Raw genomic sequence first — 24,192 nt, forward strand, 5'->3', positions numbered from 1 at the left:
AATGAGTTAGCAATGGATGGTTAGAGCATGCTTTCTTTCTAGAAATCCCTCCACATGGTGCCAGACACTGATATTCCTCCACAGAATCCCTTCATCATTGAGAAGCCTCTGTGTGCCTCTTGGTCTGGGACAGTCAACAGTTCCCTTTATTAGAGAAGTCGTATAACCTTGATCCTTATAGGTAGTTTCAAAATTAACGCCACTGAATGGCAGGATTGAAGAGGGGTGGAAAGAGGGAGGAGAAAGAGAGGAAGTCAAGGAGAAAGATGGAAGTTGTAGGATGAGAGAATCCAAGACGGGAGTGTTAGAGAAACACTACCCTTGATCTTAAGCTTTTTTTTTCTCAGTGACATGTGCAAACGGTCCTCCACAATGCCCCCTACAAAAAGGTTGAGACTTATTGTGAAGGGAAAGACTAAGCCAGGCTTTGGTGGCGCACCCCTTTAATCCCAGCACTCGGGAGGCAGAGGTAGGTGGATCTCTGCGTGTTCGAGACCAGCCTGGTCTATAAGAGCTAGTTCCAGGACAGCCTCCAAAGTCACAGAGAAACCCTGTCCCAAAAGACAAAAACAAACAAACAAAAGATTACAGAACAGAAATAAACTATCTTAGCAAGTCTGTCTCTGAGTTTAAACAGTACAAGTCTAGAAAACAAAAGAACCTTAGGCCCCTGTAAATTACCCACTTACATTGTGTTGTGTGGGACTAACCACACCTTCAATCTCCCATTTAGTGAAAAGAGCAGGAAATTCCCCCAGGAAATTGCTTTAGTAAATAAAATTTACTCAAAGAAATGATAAATTCTTCTTCCTATCTCATGATTTGCTTCTTATTAATCATGGAACACACCAATCATTGTGTCTTTCATAAAATCTAAACACTTAACTGTTTTTCCTTTCACCCATAAAGAGATTCATGTAATACAATGCAACCTCAATAAAGTTGCACTCATAAAACAATATAATACCTTTGAGCAGTGAATTCCTTTCCAGGTCTGATTCATCCCGGTCAATCATGCTAAAGCATGTTCACATGTGAGAATAGTGACGAGTAACTAATCCTTTGAACAAATATAGGCTTTGTGCTTTTCAAAAGCAAGTACACACCAGGCACTTTTCCACATTTGCAGGACCTCAGGTACCATTTGTATGCTCATTGGCTTCTTGTACTTACATGTAACAGAATTCTATCTGAGTAGACTGCTTGAATGGATTAAAGGCAATGCAAAACAACCATCAACTGAAGGAGCAAAGGAATAAGAAATGAAGCACTACCAGGCGGTGGTGGTGCACACCTGTAATCCCAGCACTCGGGAGGCAGACATGGGAGGATTTCTGTGAGTTTGAGACCAGCCTGGTATACAAAGAGAGTAGCCTCCAAAGCTACAGAGACACCCTGTCTTGAAAACCCAAGGTAGATAGATAGATAGATTAGATAGACAGATTAGATAGACAAATAGATTAGATAAAGTACTTACTGGGTCCTAGACCAATTGAAAAAGCAGCAACATAAACAAGCAAGCTGGCCAAGGACAGCCATTTGTAAGCAGCCGGGACAACTGCAGGGTCTGTGGCTATCTGGTGTTCAGTTTGGCTCAGTCCAGCATTTGGTAAAGATGTGATGGTCAACTCCCCTTTCTGCTCCATGCCATTTTCCATGGGCACAAATGAGCCCCTGCTGTGGGGAGTGACTCCTTTAACGTGTTCCCTGAGACTGCTGTTGCTAGTTGACAGGTTCCCTATTGCATAGAATACAGGCTCCCCCAGAGACTGATTAAGAGGACTATGGCTTCTGCAGATATTGGTGAGACTCATGTTGATGTTGAGATTCACAACGCCCATGGTCAACAACGAAGCAGCCATCACGGAGGAGCCAATGCAGAGGAAGGTTTTGCTACCAACATGGTCCACAAGGAGGGTTGCTGGGATGGTGCTAACCACCTTGACCACTCCAACTCCAGTGGAGGCGAGACTAGCTGCCTCATTGCTTTGGAAGCCAACAGACTTCAAGACAGTTGATGCATAGAATAGTATGTTTGGCTGGCCAGTGGTTTGTACAAAAAATACCAGCGTCAGGCCTATCATGATTCGTGTCCTCATGTTGTCCTTGGAGCGAAACAGGTCCCAGAAACTATACTGATACTCATCTTTCAAGGAAGATTTGATCAAAGTGAGCTCTTCCGTGGTGTCTGAGATCACTCTTAGCTTCCTGAGAACTTTGCCAGCAGCCTCCTCCTGTCCTTTCATCACCAGAAACCGAGGGCTGGGAGGAAGAAAGTACATTGCAATTGCTTGCAAAAGCCCCAAGGGAATCACAAGTCCAAACATATACTTCCAACCATTGGAGACATTGGCAAATGCATAATTTGAAATATAGGCAAAAAGGATTCCGATGACAATCATCAGCTCGTTCAGGGACACGAGAAGGCCTCTTCTGTGTTGGGGAGCGATCTCTGCAATGTACACGCACGTGGCAATGGATGACAAGGAAATGGAAACCCCTATAGCGATGCGGCCCATGATGAGAACCATGTAGGACAAACTCATTATCAAGACCAAGCTTCCGAGTCCTAGAAGACAGGATGACAGCATGATGGTGAGCCTTCTTCCATACCTGTCTATCAGCACACCTCCAGTGAGAGAGGCCAGGAAGGCCCCAATGAGGAGAGAGCTCACAACCATTTCCTGCTCATGGCAGGTCAAGGCTAATAGGGTTCTGATCTGAAGGAGGGCTCCAGAGATGAGTCCAAGTTCATAACCCACCAGGAGGCCGCTGATGGCTGCAGTGACAGATGTCAGGAAGGTAAACATGCTGCAACCTGCAGGCAGAAAAGAGAAACCACGAAGTCAGTTCAGAGAGGTTATTCCAAACATACCATATCCAAATGGAGACTTACCTTTGGGTAAGACTTTCATAACGCTGACTTTAGACATGCATACGAACAACCATGGTAAAGTAATACACCATGGTAAAAATAATACACTAGCCAAAAAATGGTAATTAACAACAGAAGGAAAAATCATTTTTTCTGTGTTGTTTAGGAGGGGTGTCATGGAGGCGTTTATGAAGTCTGGCTTCCTGCTGGCCAGGATGTTGGTGTTGTTTTTAGTCAAGAGTTAAGCAGCTATGCAAGATAAATAGTTGGCAGATGATAAAGACTACACAAAAAGATTACCAGCTGGTGTGTGCCTTTGGCATTGGATTAAATATCCTGATAGCCTGGTTGTTGAAGCCCAACCCAGTTCTCTAAAGACAAGCCTTTGAGGGCAGCCGGGAGGGAAGGGACCTCTAGAAAGAGGTGTAGGTTCCTGGCTATGGAACCTGGCTATGGAGCCCCGCAGAAACCAGCCCCAGTCTCTGGCCTTTGTTCCTGAGTGAGCACCATTAGGCTGTACTTGGCCTTTGCCAATGCTCATGGACATCTTTGAACCAGGAACAGAAGTGAGAGCAGGAGGTGGATGAATGCTTGAACAGAGGCAAGGTTGTATTGGGAATAAGGAAGGGAAAATGGATGCAGGGCAAGCAACCCACAATGCCTGTTGCTCACGAAAGGAAGAAGAAAGGCGGGATGCAACAGAGGTGAATAAAGGGGAATTGGAATTCTTTTTAATGATAACCTAGGGGAGAAAGTGAACAGTTAATACTTTTCAGTAACGGATATACAGATATACACACGCACATGCGCGTGTACACACACACACACACACACACACACACACACACACACGCATATGTATCTTTGCAATGTGACAAGACCAGAAGAGAACACACAGCAAGTGGTAGCAGGAGTTATATATAGTGACAGCCATTTGTAGGACAGGACAGAGAAGCGCTTGTCATGTCTCAGGTACAGTAAGAAGGACAGCATACATTGTGTGTGGCACATAAGCCTGCCAGTAGGGAAAGGCAGAGAATTTAGATAGTTACAGAGGACCCCTGTGTGTAGGGAAGAATTCATGGGGGACACCTTTCATTGTGTTCCGAGGATAATGGCTACACACCCACTGAGTTAGTCAAAAAGCATAAGCGTCGCAAGCTTTCTTGGCTTGGGAGGTACTAATGCTTCCGTAGGGAGACGAGGTCTCCAGGACCAAGACTGGTCACTGGTCCCAAGGACATCACAGACTAGAGATGATGTCCGCTCAGACTTGAATGCTCAGGCCAAACAAGTGTCCATGGCTGTAACTTCTCATGAATTGAGGTGAACTAAGCAAATGAGTTAGTACCTCAAATGCTGCTTTGGTTGAACAGTTCTCTACTTCTATAATACTCAATATACGTATGCATGTTTATATAGACTGCCTGGTACAGCATACTCTTCTAGCGATGGTCAGGAACAGAACTGTTTGTGTGTAGTAACAAGAGACATGAACATTGGAAGCTTTACTTTGGACTTACTGAAACGTTTTCTTCATTTACCCTGTAAGGTAAGAATGTCCGAGAGGAAGCTGAGTATCTGTCTATCTGAGGCACCTGGGGCCGATCAAGGCTGGAGAGATTAGTAACGGTGATGTTTAAAAGCACGGGAATAAGTAAGATCACTTAGGAAGACAGAATGCAGGAAAAGAAGTGAGGCTAAGACTGGGACCTTGACACCTCCAATACAAGGGCCAAGAACAAATGTGGAAAAGTGATAAAACGGAGCCGGATAGGCTGGGAACAAATGTGTGGGCACAGCTAGCTTAGGCTGAGGTAAGGCTATCTAACCCTGCCTGGTTTTAGAAGAGAGCAGGATGCCATTTAAGAAAGCCATTCCACCTGGGCACGGTGTTGTACGCCTTTAATCCCAGCACTCGGAAGGCAAAGGCAGGCGGATCTCTGTGAGTTCAAGGCCAGCCTGGCCTACTTAGCTAGAGCTCCATAGAGAAACCCTGTGTCAAACAAACAAGCAAAAATAAAACAAAGAAAAACCAAACCAAAACTAAACAAACAAACAAACCAAAAAACTATTCAGCTGTCCTGAGGTAAATAGGTCAAACTAAGGTGATCCAATCACCTCACATCACAGACAATCCCAGCATTCTGTGCCACTAGACTTTAGTGGCATATGTGAAGGGGACAATTAAAAACAAATAAACTGAGGCTAATGGTGTGAGCCCGTTGGTAGCATGCTTGCCTAGCATGCTCACAGCCTGTGGTTCAATCCCCAGCACTCCAGAAAAGTTGAGTTTGGTGCACATGCCTATAACCCTAGCATTCTGGAGGTATAGGCAAGATGATCAGAAATTCAAGGTCATCCTTGGCTACACAGAGAATTCAAAGTCTGCCTGGGCTACAAAAGGTTATGCCAATAAATAAATAAATAAATGAAACCATGAATAGTAAGAGATTTGAGGAAATAATAAAATAATCAATCAAATAAGACTGACTTGTAAGAATTAAACCATTAGATTAAAACTGAATCAGCAATTCACCTAGCCAGAAAATAACTATGAAGCACCATTACATAGCAGGCACTTTTCTCAGTGCCAAAATATATACAAGTACACATATAGAGAGAGTGTGTGAAATAAAACAAATATGGTATTGGCCTTCAAGAAATTCAACCACCTGGTGACATTTCTCTTATTTATTATGTTGGTTTGGTTTTACTATAAACTTAGTCTCCTACAGATCCATGCTTGCCTTCGGTTTGCACACACCCCTTTTCCCCAGATGGTTTTAAACATTCCCGTCTGCAAATTCCTCTACTGCAAAGAGAAGCAGGTGAAATTCTCATAGCTGGATAGGTACTCTGTGTGTGTGTGTGTGTGTGTGTGTGTGTGTGTGTGTGTGTGTGTGTGTGTGTGTGGTGTGTACAAATGTTAGGAACAACTTTTGGGAGTCCATTCTCTCCTTCAACCTTGAGATATGGGGATAAAACTCTGGCATTTGGGTTTGTGTGGCAAGTGCTTTTTACCTGCTGAGCTCTCTTGCCAACTCAAGAACATTGCATTAGCCGTACTTCCTCTTGCCATTACTCACAAACACATAGCTTCTCTAAGGACTTGTGCATGCATGTGTCTGTCGATTGGTAACTGGCCTTTGACACTCTGATTGATGTGACTGGTAATGCCTGAGAGTGCAGTCTTGGAACCAGCAAAAGAGGTGTTCACTGTGACACGGGTAGCCAGCGACAAGGTAAGGGTGTAGGGACATTGACAGCTGAAACAGCTTAGGGAACAGATTGTCCCCACCACCTTCCCTTTCCTTGCTTCCCCTTTTGGTAGATGGGAAAGAGTGTTTTCCTACAAATGGGGCTTGTGCTGATCCCTGGCTCCCTGACGCATCCCTGATGCTCTGCTGTTCTGCCTTTCAGAGATCTTCAGGGGGTCTGGTCTGGGAAGAACCGCTCCTTCCAAAAGAGGGGCCCTGGCTCCTGCTGTTGCTTTCTGGACTTAGAAGATGTGCCTCTTTCCTAGCCAGGGCACAAAACACTGACAAACGGGGCTATGTGCGGAGGGTCTGGAGGCCATCCCGGTTTGTCAGTGTCCTTGAGACCTGGAACAGAGTATAACTGTTCCGAGAAGAATGACAGCATTTCTCCATGAATGGCTGAAACATTTTACTTTAACCTTATACATCACAGCATGTTATTCTTTCTATTTGATCCATCTCTGGCTAATTTGCCATTAAAAGGATAAAACCTTGCAGTAGGATACTCTATGACCTCAGCCCCTTGGGGGAAAGCTTACTAAGAGTGGTGAGAATTAGGAACTTAGTTGTTTAAAACCTGGAATTGACCGCCTTGTGTCCTTCGAGGAACACTATCCCAAACTATTAATCTCTCCCTACTGCTGGGACTTATGACAACTGAAGTTCCAGTTCAATCCTGAGGCTGTCCCATGGGGTTTTGGATTCTAGTTCAGTTCATAATGCTTCCAATATGGCTACCTGTGCCTTCTCAAGACTTCCAGCAGAGAACATTTCCTGGTACTGCTTTCTCATATAAAAGTCATGAAGAGAGACACAGAGTGGGCTTTTCTTGGGTCTTCTTTTGGTTAATGATGATGATAGGAACAAAACGTTGTCCTACAGATGCCAGGAAGTAGATACAACTTTTCCAAGAAATCTATCTGGCCATCACCAGGCTGAAATCAGCTGCAGTCTGAAGTGACGGCAGGAGACAGTTTGTGTTTGTCAAAACACAAATGGAAGAGTTTGGAGGAAGCTGGGTGGTTTGAGGAGAGGTAGCCGGGGCCAGAGTGGAGAAGAACAAGACCCACCCAAAATTAATGTAAAAACAAAGCCTAAACAACAACAAAAGCCATTCCCTGACGTCACGTTAAAAGCTTGCTTCCAGCATCCCAAAGCATTTTCCCATGGCCTGCTCCCAGCTTCCCTTTCTCCACATTGCTATTCTCCGTACAAGTGCCACAGGGAGTTCTCAGCTTTCTAAGTGGAGGCTGGAAACCTCACGGCAGATGTGGAGACTGTCGGGAACCCACAGGCCGTGGGGTTGTGCTTGTGCCTGTGTCTTCTGGCTACCTTGCAAGGCCCATACCTGCATCAGAATAATTTTGGTGCCTTTTGATGCAGTGAGGATTCCTTCACAAGGTACTATGAAGATGTGATCACGGTCAAAGCTGCCTTAAGACCCACGGCGGGGCGGGGCGGGGGGGGGTGGCACACAGAGCCGGGTTGACAGCGTCACTGGGCAGGGGACAGCAGCGCTGGCTGCCACAACAATAGCCGCACTGTCTCTGCTCACGGTAACTCACATGAAAGCTCGACTGTGGCCCACGCTCAACACGAGATGCCCCATTTTCCACAATATTTGAGTTTCTGCCTGCTTTCTTCTCCCCTTTCTTCCCCAGATGCCAATCCCGGCGTATGCACATAATGGGCACACAATAGATACTTGCCGCCTGACTAAATCCCACAGTGGGCTGAAAAGCATGCCCGCACAGGTTTCCTTGGAAAGCAGCCAGGTGATTATACAGCTTGATCAACTGTGAAAGCTTTCCCGGATTTAAGGACCCCTCCTCCGCGTATTGTTCCAGAAAAACTTGCAGTTGCCCCTCAAGCGGCCCGCCCATTGTGTTCCCTGTTTTCGCTCCTCCGCCCTGGGCGCCTTTGATCCCATCTCATCTTTCAACGGCCACCTCAAGTGCCACCTCCCCTGGGAAGACCCTCTTTAGTGCTGTCATTATCCTGCCTAGCTGCATTCTGCTGGCTTGTCCAGCCCCACTGTGCAAAGATCTGTAAGAGGGCCTGTCTCCTGAGAGGCACTGGTGGCTGCACCTCATCGTCCTCACATTTCGGCTGGAAGTTACCTTGAACTCTGTTCTCCACACTTCCCTCGTCTCACTTAAACTTCTGCCCCTGGTAAGATAACTGGCGTTGGCTGGTGCTGTGAGCAGAAGCACTGCAGAATGCTCTTCCTCCATCCTCTCTCATGTAGCTGTATGACACACCGCTAATCTGCAGGACTTTCTAATTACACGCATGCTTACTATTGCACAGCATACTGCCAGCATCTCCAAACCATCCTCCGAGCAATTGTTGGCGTGTTACTAACACACCACCGCGGGGACTAGAAAGCTTGTGTGCATCTGCACTTGGGTAACATCAGCCCTGTGCATGAGCCTGCTCTGTGAGACTGCCGGCCTGCTCACGCTCACTGTTAGCAGTTCCCTTTCAGGGCCCAGGCTTTCAAATTCTACATCACTCTCCCAAGTACCAACTTCTCTGGCCCAGCTACACATCCTTTCCCGTTTCCAGAAACTTCCACAATCTTTCCCAGGCTTGGGAAGCTCTCCACACTACACCATCCCCCCACACACCACGAGGGTTCCTCATCTTCTCTCGGTGTTCCAGGAAATCTTACTCATCTTGGTGTAGTCCAAATAGCCCCACTTCTTCAGAACCTCCCCGACTTCCCTTCTTTGGTTAACATTAACTGGGTATCTGCAGCCTACAGTGCCCGATGACAGGCAGTCATATAGCCTTGTGTGTGTGGCCTTAGGCCAGCAACACGGACAGCAAGAGGATGCATAGCATGGGCATCGAGGCTCTAGAACGGCTCGGGATGGAGGGAGTCTGGCTTAGTCACATGAACTCCCGGAACCTGAGTGCACACAAACTTTTAGAGGTCACATCCATGGAGGGCTATAGTGTGGGGTTCCTAAGTCCCAGAATGCTGCTTTTTGGTTCTACGATATGTGTGGTGGCACATACTGGTCACTAGCTTTTGTCTAAGTCCTTACTTGCACCTCTAATTGTCCCTTTAGCACACAGCAAAGCCCAGACAAAACTGGCCTCCCTTGACAGCTACCATTGCTTAACCTTCCCAGGAAGAGGACAGGAACATCGCTTGCTCACTTTTCATTCTTCCAATCCCAGGTTTGACCCAGTGGGACATTCACTGGCATACTTCCCTGAAACAAATATTCTCCCTATTCTATTGGCAAGAGAGGTTCCAACTGAGCATTGTTATCTCAATACTTGCCTACGCTTGGCTTTTCTGTGGTATTTACTATCCCTTCCTGTATGGCTGCAAATTGTAACTTCCTTTCTTTCTCCTTCTTCATGCCCCCCTTCTCTCCTTCCATTCCTTTCCCTTCATTCCACAGCTTTCATCAGGATAAGCCTAGATGTTTGCTGTTTTTGAATTTTTCCAGGTAGTTGTTGAGTCCTTTGCTCAGAAAACAGTTCTTCTACTGTATTTCTGCCACAATACTTATATGTTAATTGCACATGTTCTTATTCTCTTCCATATCTATCTCTTTAGTATCTATCTTTTTTACTTATCCCCTTTAATAGTTTCTTCTGGTTATCCACCACACCATACATTCAGAAATTCCGTCTCTCGTGTGGCTTTATTCTACCTGCCTGATGATGGCCGATTCTCATCTCAGATCTCACCAGCTTTGTCTTCACCTCTGCACACTCATCCTGATCAGGTGTTGCCATGGTTTGAATGTTGTTAGTCCCGTAAATGTCTGTATGTTGGAGACTTGATGCCAGTGTGGTAATTCAGGAGGTGATTGTTCCAGTGGGCGGCCCTTTGGTCACAAGGAACCTTGCCAATGACAGAGAATGCTGGTGACAATGAGAGGGAATGCTGGGGACAATGGGGACAATGACAGGGTATGCTGATTTTTTTCCATCTCACACATGCTCCCAACAATATAACCTTCTGATCCCCCCGAAACTGGCAAGACTAAGGGAGGTCTGCAGTCTTGGACTTTCAGCCTCTAAAAACATAAGCTAAATAAATGAATTAAGCAAGCCCTGCCTTGGGTGTATAGTTAAACAACAGCCAACTAATACAGATAGCCCGTTATTTTTTTATAATCCATTGTCATAAAACTACTTTGAGAACAAAAGTAGCTTTCTAAAATTTATGTTACTGGTAAAAGTGGGGAAAAATTCTTCTCTATTGTATTTGGGATATACAGGCCAATTACCAGATTTTGAGTTATTTTTTTTGTTTGTTTCATTCATAAGCCAATTATGATACCTTTTACTGCAAGAACCCCAAGACCCAAAAACCTGAGCTTAACACATCAAGGACTTTATTTCAGTTCCAAAGGTATTCAATGAAGATGTCTCCAGTGGGTTTGGTGTCTCCAGTGATTTCCTTGTCTTTCCTCTCCCTTCCCCCGCCTTCCCCTCCCTTGCCTTCCCCTCCCCCTGCCTTCCCCTCCCCTGCCTTCCCTTCCCCTGCCTTCCCTTCCCCTGCCTTCCCTTCCCCCTGCCTTCCCTTCCCTTCCTCCTGCCTTCCCTTCCCCTGTTTTCCCTTCCCCTTGCCTTCCCCTCCCCTGCCTTCCCTTCCCCTGCCTTCCCTTCCCCCTGCCTTCCCTTCCCTTCCTCCTGCCTTCCCTTCCCCCTGCCTTCCCTTCCCTTCCTCCTGCCTTCCCTTCCCCTGTTTTCCCTTCCCCTTGCCTTCCCCTCCCCTGCCTTCCCTTCCCCTGCCTTCCCTTCCCCCTGCCTTCCCTTCCCCTGCCTTCCCTTCCCCTGCCTTCCCCTCCCCTGCCTTCCCTTCCCTTCCTCCTGCCTTCCCTTCCCCTGTTTTCCCTTCCCCTTGCCTTCCCCTCCCCTGCCTTCCCTTCCCCTGCCTTCCCTTCCTCCTGCCTTCTCCTCCCCTGCCTTCCCTTCCTCCTGCCTTCCCCTCCCTTGCCTTCCCCTCCCCCTGCCTTCCCTTCCCCTGCCTTCCCTTCCCCTGCCTTCCCTTCCTCCTGCCTTCCCTTCCCCTGCCTTCCCTTCCCCTGCCTTCCCTTCCTCCTGCCTTCCCTTCCCGTTTTCCCTTCCCCTTGCCTTCCCCTCCCCTGCCTTCCCCACCCCCTTCCCTTCCTCCCACCTTCCCTTCCCCCTGCCTTCCCCTCCCTTCCCCCTGCCTTCCCTTCCCCATGCCTTCCCCTCCCCTGCCTTCCCCTCCCCCTGCCTTCCCTTCCCCTTGCCTATCTTACAGCAGGGATGCTCTTTCCAGCCCTGGCCAGACTTAAATCACAAGTGCAGAACAGTGCTGGAAGAGCTAGGCTGTGGAACAGAACACTCAACCATCAAGGCAGCTCCTATGAAGCTGCTCTCCTTTGACCCCCCCCCATATCTACCAAATGGAGATACACAGCGGGGCCTCATGGGAGCCTCATCCATCACTCCTGATCTTAGACATCAGTGTGGCATCTTCATTTTACCCACTGCTGCATCTTACTCACTCACAACTAGTTCTAGTTTTCAATGCTACTGCCATTTTTCTTGGTTTCTATGTCTACATAGGTTTTCAATAGATGCCTAAGAGGAAGTAAACAAACAAACAAAAAACCCACAGCCATCCTGCCTCCTCACCTCTGATGTTTCTTAGCATCAGAGCTGTGGTAAGGTAAAGATGTTTCAAAGTACATGCTGTCTTATAAAGAATTCCCATGAGTGGCTATTTAACAGTTTGTTTTTTAATAGTAACATACCTTTTTTTTTTTTTTTCGAGACAGGGTTTCTCTGTATTGTTTTGGAGGCTATCGGTCCAGTCCAGCCTCGAACTCACAGAGATCCGCCTGCCTCTGCCTCCCGAGTGCTGGGATTAAAGGCGTGTGCCACCACCGCCCGGCACATACCTTTTCTTTTACAAAATTTCAAATACATAGGAATAGCCCTCTGTCACTGCATTTCCTACTTAATAAATATAAAACCAAAAAGAAATCATATGAGGATTTGAAGTTGCTTTCTATTTAAAAATGATTTTAAAAAATTACCCTCTTGTGGGTTTTGTTGTTGTCATCTTGCTTGTTTATGTTTTTTGTTGTTGTTGTTTTTGTTCTTTTTGTTTTGAGAAAGGGATCTCAGGTAGCTGGGGCTGGACTTGAACTTGCCCAAGTTTAAGGCCTGAACCTTAAACTCCTGATATTCTTCGCTTCATGTGAACTCCCACTTGTGGCTGGGACTATGAACGTGCATCACCACACCTGTCTCCCTTTGTGTTTGTAAACCCTTAAACAGGGCTAAGAGGTGGGAAGGGCATAAATAACATTGTAAATCCTATAATGGGGGTAACTATAGAGGGAGTTCTTTAAAAAGTTAGGTCTGGGTGGTCACATAGGCATTGAGAGCACTGCTCACAGGGAACTCTACCACTGAACAGACAGATGGACCAGGGAGACACAGGGAGAAAAGACCAAGATAATCCATACCATAAGGAAACATTTGGAGAGAGAAGCAGGGAGACATCAATAAAGAAGGACTGAAATGGAGCAATGGAAGAAAAGGCTAGAACATGGTGTCAATCCACAGGGACAAGGTTGGAAGAGAAGCAAGGGGGGCCAAATTTGGTGACGGACCAAAGATTTTTTTTATTATGTATACAGTCCTCTGCAGAGGGCACCAGATCTCATTCAAGGTGGTTGTGAGCCACCATGTGGTTGCTGGGAATTGAACTCAGGACCTCTGGAAGAACAGTCAGTGCTCTTAACCGCTGAGCCATCTCTCCAGCCCCTGACTGAGGATTTTTAAAAACACAAAGTTTGGAAGGCAGCTATGCTCACCACTATACCACCACCAGCAAGCCTTGGAAGGCAGAGACAGGCAGATCTATGTGAATTCTAGACCAGCCTGGTCTACAAGAGCTAGTTCTAGGACAGCCTCCAAAGCCACAGAGAAACCATGTCTCAAAACACACACACACACACACACACACACACACACACACACACACACACACACACACCCCACAAAATGTGCAGTAAACTTCCTGTGGTGGATATGACAACAGACTTTTAAGAACGTGCCCACATAATAGTCTGTTGAGCTCCTCAGCCAATTTCTGAAGAGCCTCTGTGGGTACAGGGTACAGGGACGGGAAAGGCTACAGTGTTCTTACAAGCTATAGCAGGGATAATACCAAAGTTCTACCGTTGTAAGGGAAGGGCAGAAAGCCAGGGAAAACAGAAAGTTGGGGCAGGAAGAATCAGAAAAGCCACAAGTTTCCTGCTGAGACTTCATGCCTGAGGGCAGGAGCAAAGGGAGGGAGCCAGGAGGCTGGAGGGTTTACTGGCAGGGGGTTGGGCCTAACTTCATTTTCATATTGAAACCATGGCGACCTCTCCTTTCCCTGCTCCAGACTCACTGCTCCCATCAAAGGGCAATCCTTGCAGTCCCTGAGTGAGTCATCCTCTTTTCTCCAGTTTTCTATCTGACTTATTTTTCTCCAGCTAGAATGTTCTACAAGCCTATTGGCCTCAGTTCTCAGTTACACTTTTAAATAAATGTATACATGGTGTGTGTGCTGGGGGGAGGGGCAGAGCTTGACATCAAGTGCCTTCCATCACTGTTCTCTACCTTGCTTTGTGGGACATGACCCCTAATCCTTATTGCTTCTGATGTGGAGCTCCGGACCAGGGCCTTGGACCTGGTGGATTTTTAAATAATTATTTAACAGAGTAACTTTTAGACCCATGTGACAACTATAGAGCAGACAACAAAGAAAGAAACACATAGTCCCTCTTACTTTAAAAAAAATGTAGAAAAGAAATATATAGTTGTAGCGTATTACAGAACCAAGTGCTGTAGACAAATATATCACAAGAACATCTATATGTCTAGCACCAAAAGACATCCTGGAAGGTATACTATAACCTTCTAGGACCACTGTCATACAGTCTATAGCCGAGCAGCATGATCTAGGCAGTATATGTCTTCAGTCACTTAGATTTTTATCTCTCAGATGAGCTGGTAAAAATCTATAGGCAGAGGTACTGTGCTGCTAGATTCTTAACTTGAAGCATCATACAGTGAGTCTTATACTCATGCTCAGTACATTTCTGGATGCAAATCCTCTTTTGCTGACTCCAACAAGCCCTTCTCTATTTTTCTTCTCCACTGACCAATCACAAGTGTACCATGGGAAGCCCTCTCTTGGGCACAGATGGTAGACAAAGCTCATCTCTATGGTCTTGGTGACTCCAGCGAGCATTGAGCTCCCCAGGGTACCACTGGTGATGACTCCTGTACTATACATACAGCATCTTAAGCTATAATATAGAGAGACATAATTCCTGTCTATTATGAATTATACAGAATTTTGCAGGCACTGTCAGTCAGCTGAGATCTCTGACAGGTGAAAGGATATATTTTATGAATTTATAATACCTTTTATGCCTCTCTGTGTATGTAGGCTTGGGTGGGGGGCACTAGGGGATACATTGGAGGTGCATGTAGAGGTCAGAGGATGAGCCCAGTTGTCATCCCCAGGAATGTCCTTTGAGATCAGGTCTCATTGGCCTGGGCCCCACAATTAGGTTAGACTGGCTGGCTAGCAAACCCCAGAGAACCTCCACCTCCCCAGTGCTGGGATTACAAGTACATACACAGTAGCTGGCATTTTTATGTGGATGCTGGAAATTTAGTTCAGATCCTCATTTCCTCGTAGAGAAAAAAATTAACATGAAACTAAGGGGATTCACTAAAATAGAATGCAGTCAATTCCTAAAAAAAGTTTAACCCCCAGGTCTGGATTGGGTAGGTCAGGAAGTTGAAAGAATGCTGGTTGTATCATTGGTCAAGATTTGGGATTCTGTGGTTGAAGTCTGCAATGCTACCTACTCTTCCTGTGACATGAGCATCAGGGCACCTTGCCTCTCCCTATCAGGTACCTGGGGGCCAGAAGTAAAGGCACAGCTGGAATCAGACTGCCTTATTAATTAGTGGCTAGACTTTGATAAGATCAGCCAAGACTTATACTTTCTGTTCCTCTGTGACCTCGGTCATAGCATTAAATACTATTACTCAATTCATAGTGTTGGGGGAATGACATGGTGAGCGTCAACTGTTCTTTGCTTGGTTTCTGACTCTCCACGTGAGGTGGAGTTAATCTTATTCCAGTGGTCATTATGAGATTAGGAGGGATGTTGTAGGAGCTGGAGAGATGGTTTAGCGGTTAAGGGCACTAACTGCTCTCTCAAAAGGCCTGGGTTCAATTTCCAGCACCCACACAGCAGCTCACAATTGTCTGTAACTCCAGGATCCAACATCCTCACACAGACATACATACAGACAAAACACCAATAAAATAAAAATAAATAAAAATTTAAAATCTAATTAGAAGAGACATTGTCATTGAAGTACTTGGCCCATGATACTCATTTCAAAGAAGTTTTTTAAAAATCTGAATTGATATAAAATGGAACCATGTGGGTAGCTGATCTAAAAAAAAAAGTTGACTCTACACCTATCAAAAGACAAAGAACTCTTTCAGGCCTGAGATGGGAAATTGAGAGAGTGGATTTATGGACCCCTGAACCTCATAAACAACAAAACGAGTGCCTGTGATGTACTCTTTCCTACAGTGAGCAACTTACATCTGTGGGATCCAACTAGTAATTTATAGTAAATACAAGAATGAGCATGCTGTATTAACTCACCGAAATGCTGACAGCTAAGCCTACACTATAGGAAACTACAGGAGCAAAACCATTTGACGTATTCGACAACTAACAAGAGCAGGAGAGATCGAGGAGCAAGACAGGGAGGGAGGGTGGGAGAGAAAGAGAGGAGAGAGAGAGAGAGAGAGAGAGAGAGAGAGAGAGAGAGAGAGAGAGAGAGAGAGAGAGAGAGAATGACAGAGACACATTCAGAGAGGACCACACAAGAAGCAGTTGACATCAAATCCAGTCACAAAGTATGAACATCACCTAGGTCTTCATTCAAATAAAGCATACTTACTACACTGTCAAAAAAAAAAGTAAAAGCTTGAAACAGTTTCTCCTATAATATCACAGGAAATAAAACGATGCCTTATTTATGTCCAGAACAATGACCATGGCTTTTCACAAATTTGTGAATCCCCTTGTTTTTAAAACCCACATCCTTGGATAGTAGAGCTCCCTCACAAAAAACATTTTTCTGTGAATTTTTTTTTGCCTTGTGAGTTTTTACAGTTTAGATCCTATTGGAAATGAAATATTTTATTAGCGTGGAAATGCTCTCTTGCCGTGCAAATTGATCCTAATTACAACATCCCCCCCCCATTCTTAAAAGGTCTTACACATCTGAAGCTTAAGATGCTATTTCAAGCAGGCTTCCAAATCAGCTCACCTCATAGCTGCCAACTCCAAGGTCCACAAAAGTGTGGAAACATTGTGTATGAAGTTATGTGGATGTTGCGTAAGGCCCAGAGCAGCGTGACTAGCTGACTCATGAGCTCCTCAAGAGAAAACTGCCTCCAAGACGATCACCATTGAGTGTGAAGTTAAATCGCATTTGTTTATTAAGGGAAAGAAATTCCTATAAGTCCAATAAAAGAGCTGTGCTTTTCTCCCTGACACTCTGCTAGAATTGCACAAAATGAGTCACTGTTCAAATGAAATGGAACCTGCTGGCATTAGAATGGTGTGATAAGTTATGTGCAAAGTACACAAATAATCAGTGTGTCACCCAGACATAGCCATTTAGCAAATGTGCAAATGAATGTGCTATAATGTGGGAAGCAAACAATGCCGTGAACAAACCAGAACTGGAAAGACATAGAAATAGCTCCCAGAAGTTTGTGATTTACGATGCTGGTCATTTGATTCCATTTCAGCTGAGAGCATTCAGTGTCTGTGACTGGAACCGAAATTGGATATTTTTTGAGGGACTACGAGATGAGAAATTGTCCTCATTTGGTATTTTGCAGAGTCCTTGGGGACCATTGAAGGAGCTATGCAGTTCTTCCCTTTCTCACCCCCAAAACTTGGTGCTTTTTAAGTCATTTGGTAATGCATTCCCATGCCAAAGACTGTTCACAAGGAAAACTGACATGGTGAGCTCACCTTCAGGATCTTATAAAACCAGTTGTTGCTCATACACTCTGGGTAAATGGCTGCTTCAACTCAGCTGTGGAAGCTCGTTGCTTACAGATGGGGGGCTGTGTAGAACTCTCAGAATTTTTTTTGGTTTGGTTATTTGTTCCTTTATGTGGCTCTGTAGACCAGGCTGGCCTTGAACTCACAGAGATCCGCCTGTCTCTGCCTCCCAAGTTCTGGGATTAAAGACATGAGCCACCCCTGCCTGGTGATCTCAGACATTTTTAATGAGAAGGCTAAAAAGTGCTAGGGTTTCTCTTACTGAGCAAATGCTGCCTATGATTCATCTTTCCCAGGCTACTTTTAACAAAAAGCTAAAATCTCCCCAACCTAGAGCTGCATTTTAAGACCAGCAGAACCTAGAGCTGCATTTTAAGATCAGCGGCTTCCTTTGCAATTACGAATATCACATTATTTGCTCAGGCCGCTCCATGGCATTCTTTTTTAAAGATTTATTTATTATGTATACAGTGTTCTGTGTACAAGCCAGAAGAGGGCACCAGACCAAATTATAGATGGTTGTGAGCCACCATGTGGGTGCTGGGAATTGAACTCAGGACCTCTGGAAGAGCAGCCAGTGCTCTTAACCTCTGAGCCATCTCTCCAGCCCCTGCTCCATGATATTTTGAGAGCTACTTCCATCAGCTAGGGAAAGGGCAAGAACACTAAGACGTGTCCCCTGGGACATTCATAAGGAATGTCCTCCCAAGCTCACCTGAGAGTCCAGTCCGCTACCACCAAGCACGTTCCTGGAACCTGCTGCTTCAAGCTACTGTGGCAAAACTGGCAGAGAGCAGGGCAATATTGAAAATATTTAGCACCTGGGAAGGGGCACTGGCCTATCAGAAGGGACCCTGGTTATAAAAACCAGTTCCAACATGCAGGAGTCAGCAAAATGTCGGCCTGCACAGGTGAGCCCCCAGGCTTGGCTGGTTGTTCCATCTAACACTAGCTATGGCCATGTCTGCCAACTGTCACAGCCTGGGTGCCTCCCTTTGCTGCTCCTGCAGCTGGCTGCTTCTGTTGCTGTAGCTGATCCAGGTTCTGTGGCAAAGGGACACCCTCTCTGCATTCTCTCTGGGTGACATCGAGTTCTTAGAAAGGGACAAGAGCACTATTTCTACGCGTGCCTTTGTGGTGGGACAAATCCCAGCATCTCCTTCCTAGGAGATCCTCAGGAACCATTCTCTCAAGCCTCACGTCTAATTAAAGTCCCAAGTTAGGATTTTGGTGTGATTTCCAAGTGAGGTTAAAAATGTCCAGTGTCCAAGAGGTGATGACTGGACCCAAAGGGAGGCATTTACCTTTCAAATTGGTCTATTGTCATAGAGAAGGCCTGGAGTTCATTACAAATTATGTCTCCAAATCCTGTCATTTCTTTATGCATGCCCACAACTCACAGGCATTTAACATTTAATATTTGTTAAATACGTGGTTTTAAGATTCAGTGCTTTTTTAAAAAAAATTGTTACATTTACGTGTGTGTGCGCACACGCATGCATGACCATAGGCACTCATTATTTTTACCCAAGATAACAGACCTACTATTCCAATCCATCTTCTCACAGTTCAGATCTCTATCATCAGCCCGACTGTTGGTTGACCTGACTTTCTCCATGAAAATTATTTCATTCCCTACAACTTTCATCCATGAAGACTCCCAGGTGGGCAGCCCAAGAAAGCCAGGCCAGCTGCACTCAGATGTTCCAGACTAGGCTAAGCCTGAGGGAGCACTCAGGACGGTCTTATTTACCAGCACCTGTTATCTATCTCAGTGCTCAAAGCTTTAAGGTCTTTAAGTCCAACCCCTCCGGGTGTTCTGATGAGTGGGAGTATTTTGAAGTCCCAGGCTCTGATACCTTCAGAGGGATAAAGAGAAGTCTTCCAGGGGTCTGTGAGTCTTGATCTGAATTTGACAGTTCCAGAATATTTGCTTCAGTGCTAAGAACCTGAACTCATACAACACACACTGCCCTTGATTTCTGACCATTTTAGGCAGAGGAGAGATGAAAACCAGTGATGAGGAGGCAAAGGAGACTTTGAGAACTCTCCCTGGCTAGGAATTTGGATGTCAAAATAAGGAAAGCATAGGAGCTGTGGGTGAAGGAACAGACACCAAAGCTCCGAGCCAGGGACTCTCCTAAATTAGTCCCGTACCAGCCAGCCTCTGGCAACTTCCCCTTCCACCCTGTGAGAGATGCTCTGGCCGTGAAGAGTCTCCCTTCACCTGTATCTGTCATCGGATCTAGGCACCAAGATTTGAAATTGAAGAGGGTCAATCAGAATGTGTCCATGAACGCTGTACATTTTACTGACAATGTATTCACTTTGAGTCATAGCTTCTTGGAAAAACAATGAAGTTCATTAGCTTCCATTCGTCAAGACAAAGCACCCTTTTTTGTTTATTATGTATACAGTGGTCGGCCTGCACGACAGAAGGGGGCACCAGATCTTATTATAGATGGTTGTGAGCCACCATGCAGTTGCTGGGAACTGAACTCAGGACCTCTGGAAAGGCAGCCTGTGGTCTTAACCTCTGAGCCATCTCTCCAGCATCCCCCCCCACCTCAAAAGCACCCCTTTTAATTAAAGGGTTGACCAAGGAAGACTTTCCAAAACGCTTTCCATGAGCAGGAGCATTGAGGGGCAGGTGGGAGGAGCATTGAGGGGCAGGTGGGAGGAGCATTGAGGGGCAGGTGGGAGGAGCTGAGAGTTTGTGGTTTTGTTGTCACTCACTGTTGGCTGATTCAGTATCTCATAGTTTAATCACAGTAACTTGGGTTATATAATTCATCCCCCTTTTCTCTTGTTTATTTTTACCACCTAGAAATACAGAAAAACTTTGAATACAGAAATATGCTGACAATCACTAAGCATAGTTGAAATACTCTGAATTTCCTGAGTAAAAGAAATTGTGTAAGTTTGAAATACAAGGACACCAAAAAAAGCACTTGGCAAATGTTGTTTCAGTAAACATCAACCTCTTGACTAAGATATAATCCCAATATTAGAGAAGGAAAAATTAGATTATTTCTTAAAACCATACATCAAGGCTCTATAATACATTTATTCATATATGTGTAAGGTTGTTCTCAGGTGTCAGGAGATATTTAAGACAATTTAGGGAACTCTAAAAGGTTAGTATTCATCTAAATGGAAACTATATTTAAACAAAACCCAAAGCTGTATTCATCTGAGATGCTAAAGAAAACTTTGGGTTTTTTTTCCTTCTACATAATGAGGATTCATTTGGAATCAAATTTGATAGATTATTTGAGGCATTCATTATTTCCTTACAGTGATATAAGCAGTAGCACTTTACATCAAAATCTGTATTTATGCTCAAGATATATCTGTACACTACCTTCCATGGAGATAATTGTGAATGTGCACAATGCATGATATGCAGGTACACTGTGTTTCCAAAGCCACCTTAAAGGCGTGTGTGTCTTGGAAGACAGGGCTCTCCCGATGTCATCCGGGTTGACCTAGATCCTCCTGCCTCCTACTGACATTACAGATGGGTGGTAAAACTTAAGTCAGTTTCTAATGGCTGTTGCAAAAGTCAGGTTGGCCAGTTACTTTTCCTCTCCTTTAGGACACTGTGCCTCCATTTAATTGACCCTTTGCTTGTTGGCACCAGCTCAGAGTTCTGCTGTCTCCTGCAGCTCATTTCTCAGGAATTTGTAGATAAGACCTGTCTGACCGCCAATCTGATTCCCTTTGCCTGCTCACAGAATTTCCAGTCAGCCAACAAAGCCTTGGGAAAAGAGAGAGGCCACGTTCTAAGATGGCCCCAGGTATCCATTCTTGACTAGACATGGGAAAGAAAGAGCTGGCTCGGCCCCCAGAGCAAGGCAGGAAAGAAGAGAGCTTCTCTGTTCCTGAGATGGGACCGCTTCACATCCACATGTGGCTTTGTGAATTCTGTGCCCAAATCAGACAAACCCACCACTTCAACATCCACGTCCAGATGAAAGGCAACGAGTGACTTCTGTGTCCCTGAGCGTTGGTGACTGTTTGTGACATTCTACCAGGCAGCTTGGGAATAATAGAATGTATGATTGAAGTACATGGAGCCAATGAAAGTGTTAACCGTAGGAAGGAGAGGGTCATTTATATGTGTCATCTTATAACACAGTTAAATGAATAAAAAGAGGCACCAGGAAGCAAGTAAACAAACAAACAAAAAACTGGTACATGTGTGTTTGGGGATTGTAACTGTGGAAGCAAAGACAAATACATAGGCTAGTACAGACAATGTAATGAAAACTACTGATGTTCTCTTTAGGGACGAGAAAGTACTCAACAACTCTCATTTTGAAAGGCAAGTATCCAGGAAAGCAGGGACAAGAAAAGGAGGCATTTGGGGCACAGACTAACACGAGTTAAAAAGGAAAATTGTGCTGTTCACATAACCAATGATTGTATGATGTCTACTTAGAAGGCTGTTTTTTAAAGGCGATGCTCACAACGTCCACTTGTTCCACACCGTCCATTTGCAACAATAAATGAGAAAGTGTGTGCTCACAAATGAGACTCTGATCCACCTTCCCAAGAAAGAAGAACGTATGCATTGCATTATGTAAAGCCAGTCGATGGAGCCCATGGCAGCAGTAGCGGGGTTGCAACTCAACGTTTTAGCACATAAAGTCCCAAGGAGACTTCAGTCCTCAACATGTACAACTCTGGGTCACTCCACGTCGCACCAGACCCTGTGTTCCTCTCTCCACGCACCCAGCGCGCTCCCGTGTGGCGCGCGCACTCGCACTCCCACACACGCACAGTCCCGAGGGGCTCACGGGGACGACTCTCCCCTCTGGCGGTCACCCGAGCCAGCCCCACCGTCTCACTTTACCTCCCGCGCAGGCAGGATGCCGGCCGCCGCTGGCTCCACAGCTGCCATCGGTCTCCGCCTCTCTCCCCTTCTGGTTCAGCAGATTGGGGCCCTCTGTGTTTTCAACAGGTACCATGGTCACGTAGAAGTTACAGCTTCTCCCTCGCCACCGAACCACCCCGACCTACCGCTCTGACAGCAGTGGTCACCGTCCCCATGGGCAGCATGCTAAAGAAGAGTGGGAGGGGTTGGGGGGGAAACCTTCGGGCAAAGCCAGTGTGATTTGTAACCAACTTTGTTTCTATTTCCGAAGGCTTTGCCCTTTTCGGTGACACAGGCTGTTGCTATTCCCAGCAGCCTATCACGAGCAGGGGGAGGGCCGTGTCTCCAGGATTGTTTTGCCTTCAGATGCGAGTTGGAAGCAAGAGGTTAAAAAGACTTGGGACTCAGAGGCAGTGTTTGGCCACCGGCTAGGACTAGCTCTTGTGTTCCCGCAATTTGAAAGAAAGCCTAGAAAAAGAAGCATGAAGATTTAAATGCAAGTCTGCAAGCCGAGAGTGGGGAAGCAAATACCCACAGATGGTATCAGTTAATCTCGCAGAGGAAGACTTTATGTTAAAGACATACCAGAAGGAACAATGTAGTAATTTTTCTTTTCTTTTTAGCAAGCCTGTTACCCTAAAAGTCATAACACGCACCGGCTTAAACAAGACGTAAAACATGTTTGTTTCAGCGTGATTTGGGGCTAGGTAAATGCCTGGCATAGTTTTCGCTCTAGGCCTGTGGGACGAATAAAGGCCTGCTCCCAAGTCCAAACGCATCGATTCTTTAGACGCGTTCTAGCCGGCGTTTATAGCAAAGCCGCCCATTTAAAAATGCACAACTGACCTGAAGAGAGAGCAAACAGTGGCTCTTCTGTCAGGTTGCTCGTTGGCTTGGCTGGCAGGAGGATACTTGCTCGGAATTCTGTAAGAGACAACTTGAGCTGTTGTAACATGAAACAAATCAGGGCACCAGTGGGAGGGGTGTTTTACTGGTTTGTGAGTGTGTTCTTATATAAACAGACAGGACATTTTACCTTCGGTTCTATACTAGCAAATCGTGCCCATTGAAAACCCGTGGCATCGCCTTAGAAATCATCTGGAGTGAAAAACCAAAATGTATGAAGTACTTGTAAGACAGGTTATGACAGGTGCATGAACCGGAGTGATTCTTTTCCCAAATAAAGCTTGTTAGAGAAAAATGAAAGCCAAGTGACTTGGCTAGGTTTTTAGAGCAGGGTGTGGCTCAGTGGTAGATCACTGGCCTACCACACAAGGCCCCGGGTTCGGAGCCTCAGAACAACAACCCACATACCCAGAGTTCTCTCATTCTTCAAGGCTACCAGGAGACGAGCTTGTCTTATGAAGCCTCATTCTCCTGCATCCTAATATCCCAGCCTTGTCCAACACTCCTTGACCTTAGGAGAGGCCCTGAAACACAGATTTTCATCTTAGCCCTTCCTCTGCAAGGGAAAGCAGGTCGGTACCTGTCTAGGCAGTGACCTGCTTTTGTTTATTGATTTCCTACACTTTAGATCACAACCAAGTTATCACTCACGCACATCTTTCCTAGTCACTAGTCATTTCTATATTATTCCCTAGGAAAGACAGGAGCAAATGGAAACAAATCTGCAATAATTCAACTCATATTGATTGTATACCTGCTGTATACATGCTGGTCATACTGGGAAGAAAAAGGCAAGCCCTCCACACACAGCTCATGCCTCGCTAAGAAAGTAGAAGCTCAAAGCTCACCTAGATTAGTGCATCAACACCAAAGAGCTCCTAGTACTGAAGAAACTGCTCTCATTTGTACCCAAGTGTGTTACAAGGTTTGCAGCATTTATCCGTGATGTACACATATTTATCCTCTCATCATTTTCTTTTGCCCAGAACTTGTAATGAACTTAGTTACTGTGGGATGGGAAAAATGTCCTTGCCTTGGGTGACTTATAAAAATGTTTTGTTTTATGATATAGCCCCCCCATCCCTCCCACACACACAAGACCTATGTTAACAGGAAGTCATGGATTGTTTGCTGTGGCCTTTGGGTAGG

The 24,192-nt window shown here is 45.5% G+C and overlaps 1 protein-coding gene across 3 annotated transcripts in view; it reads right to left on the reverse strand.

The window, feature by feature from the left end:
- The window catches only part of Slc2a12 (solute carrier family 2 member 12), a 53,950-nt gene extending 31,538 nt beyond the window's left edge, over positions 1-22,412 (reverse strand). The window contains exons 1-2 of one of the 3 annotated variants that reach the window (XM_005065725.4): positions 22,117-22,412; positions 1,478-2,818 (exon numbers count right to left, since the gene is read on the reverse strand). In XM_005065725.4, coding sequence (XP_005065782.1) covers positions 1,478-2,818; positions 22,117-22,231 — 1,456 coding nt within the window. In that variant the 5' untranslated portion in view covers positions 22,232-22,412. Of the gene's footprint in view, positions 1-1,477; positions 2,819-16,509; positions 16,588-17,973; positions 18,074-22,116 lie in introns of those variants that run through there. The other 2 variants (XM_021224231.2, XM_040758162.1) reach the window with 2 other exon arrangements.
- Between the last annotated feature and the right edge of the window lie 1,780 nt (positions 22,413-24,192).

This window comes from Mesocricetus auratus, unplaced genomic scaffold (genome assembly GCF_017639785.1).
Source record: "Mesocricetus auratus isolate SY011 unplaced genomic scaffold, BCM_Maur_2.0 Super-Scaffold_100018, whole genome shotgun sequence".
In the NCBI taxonomy this organism is placed as follows: Eukaryota; Metazoa; Chordata; class Mammalia; order Rodentia; family Cricetidae; genus Mesocricetus; species Mesocricetus auratus.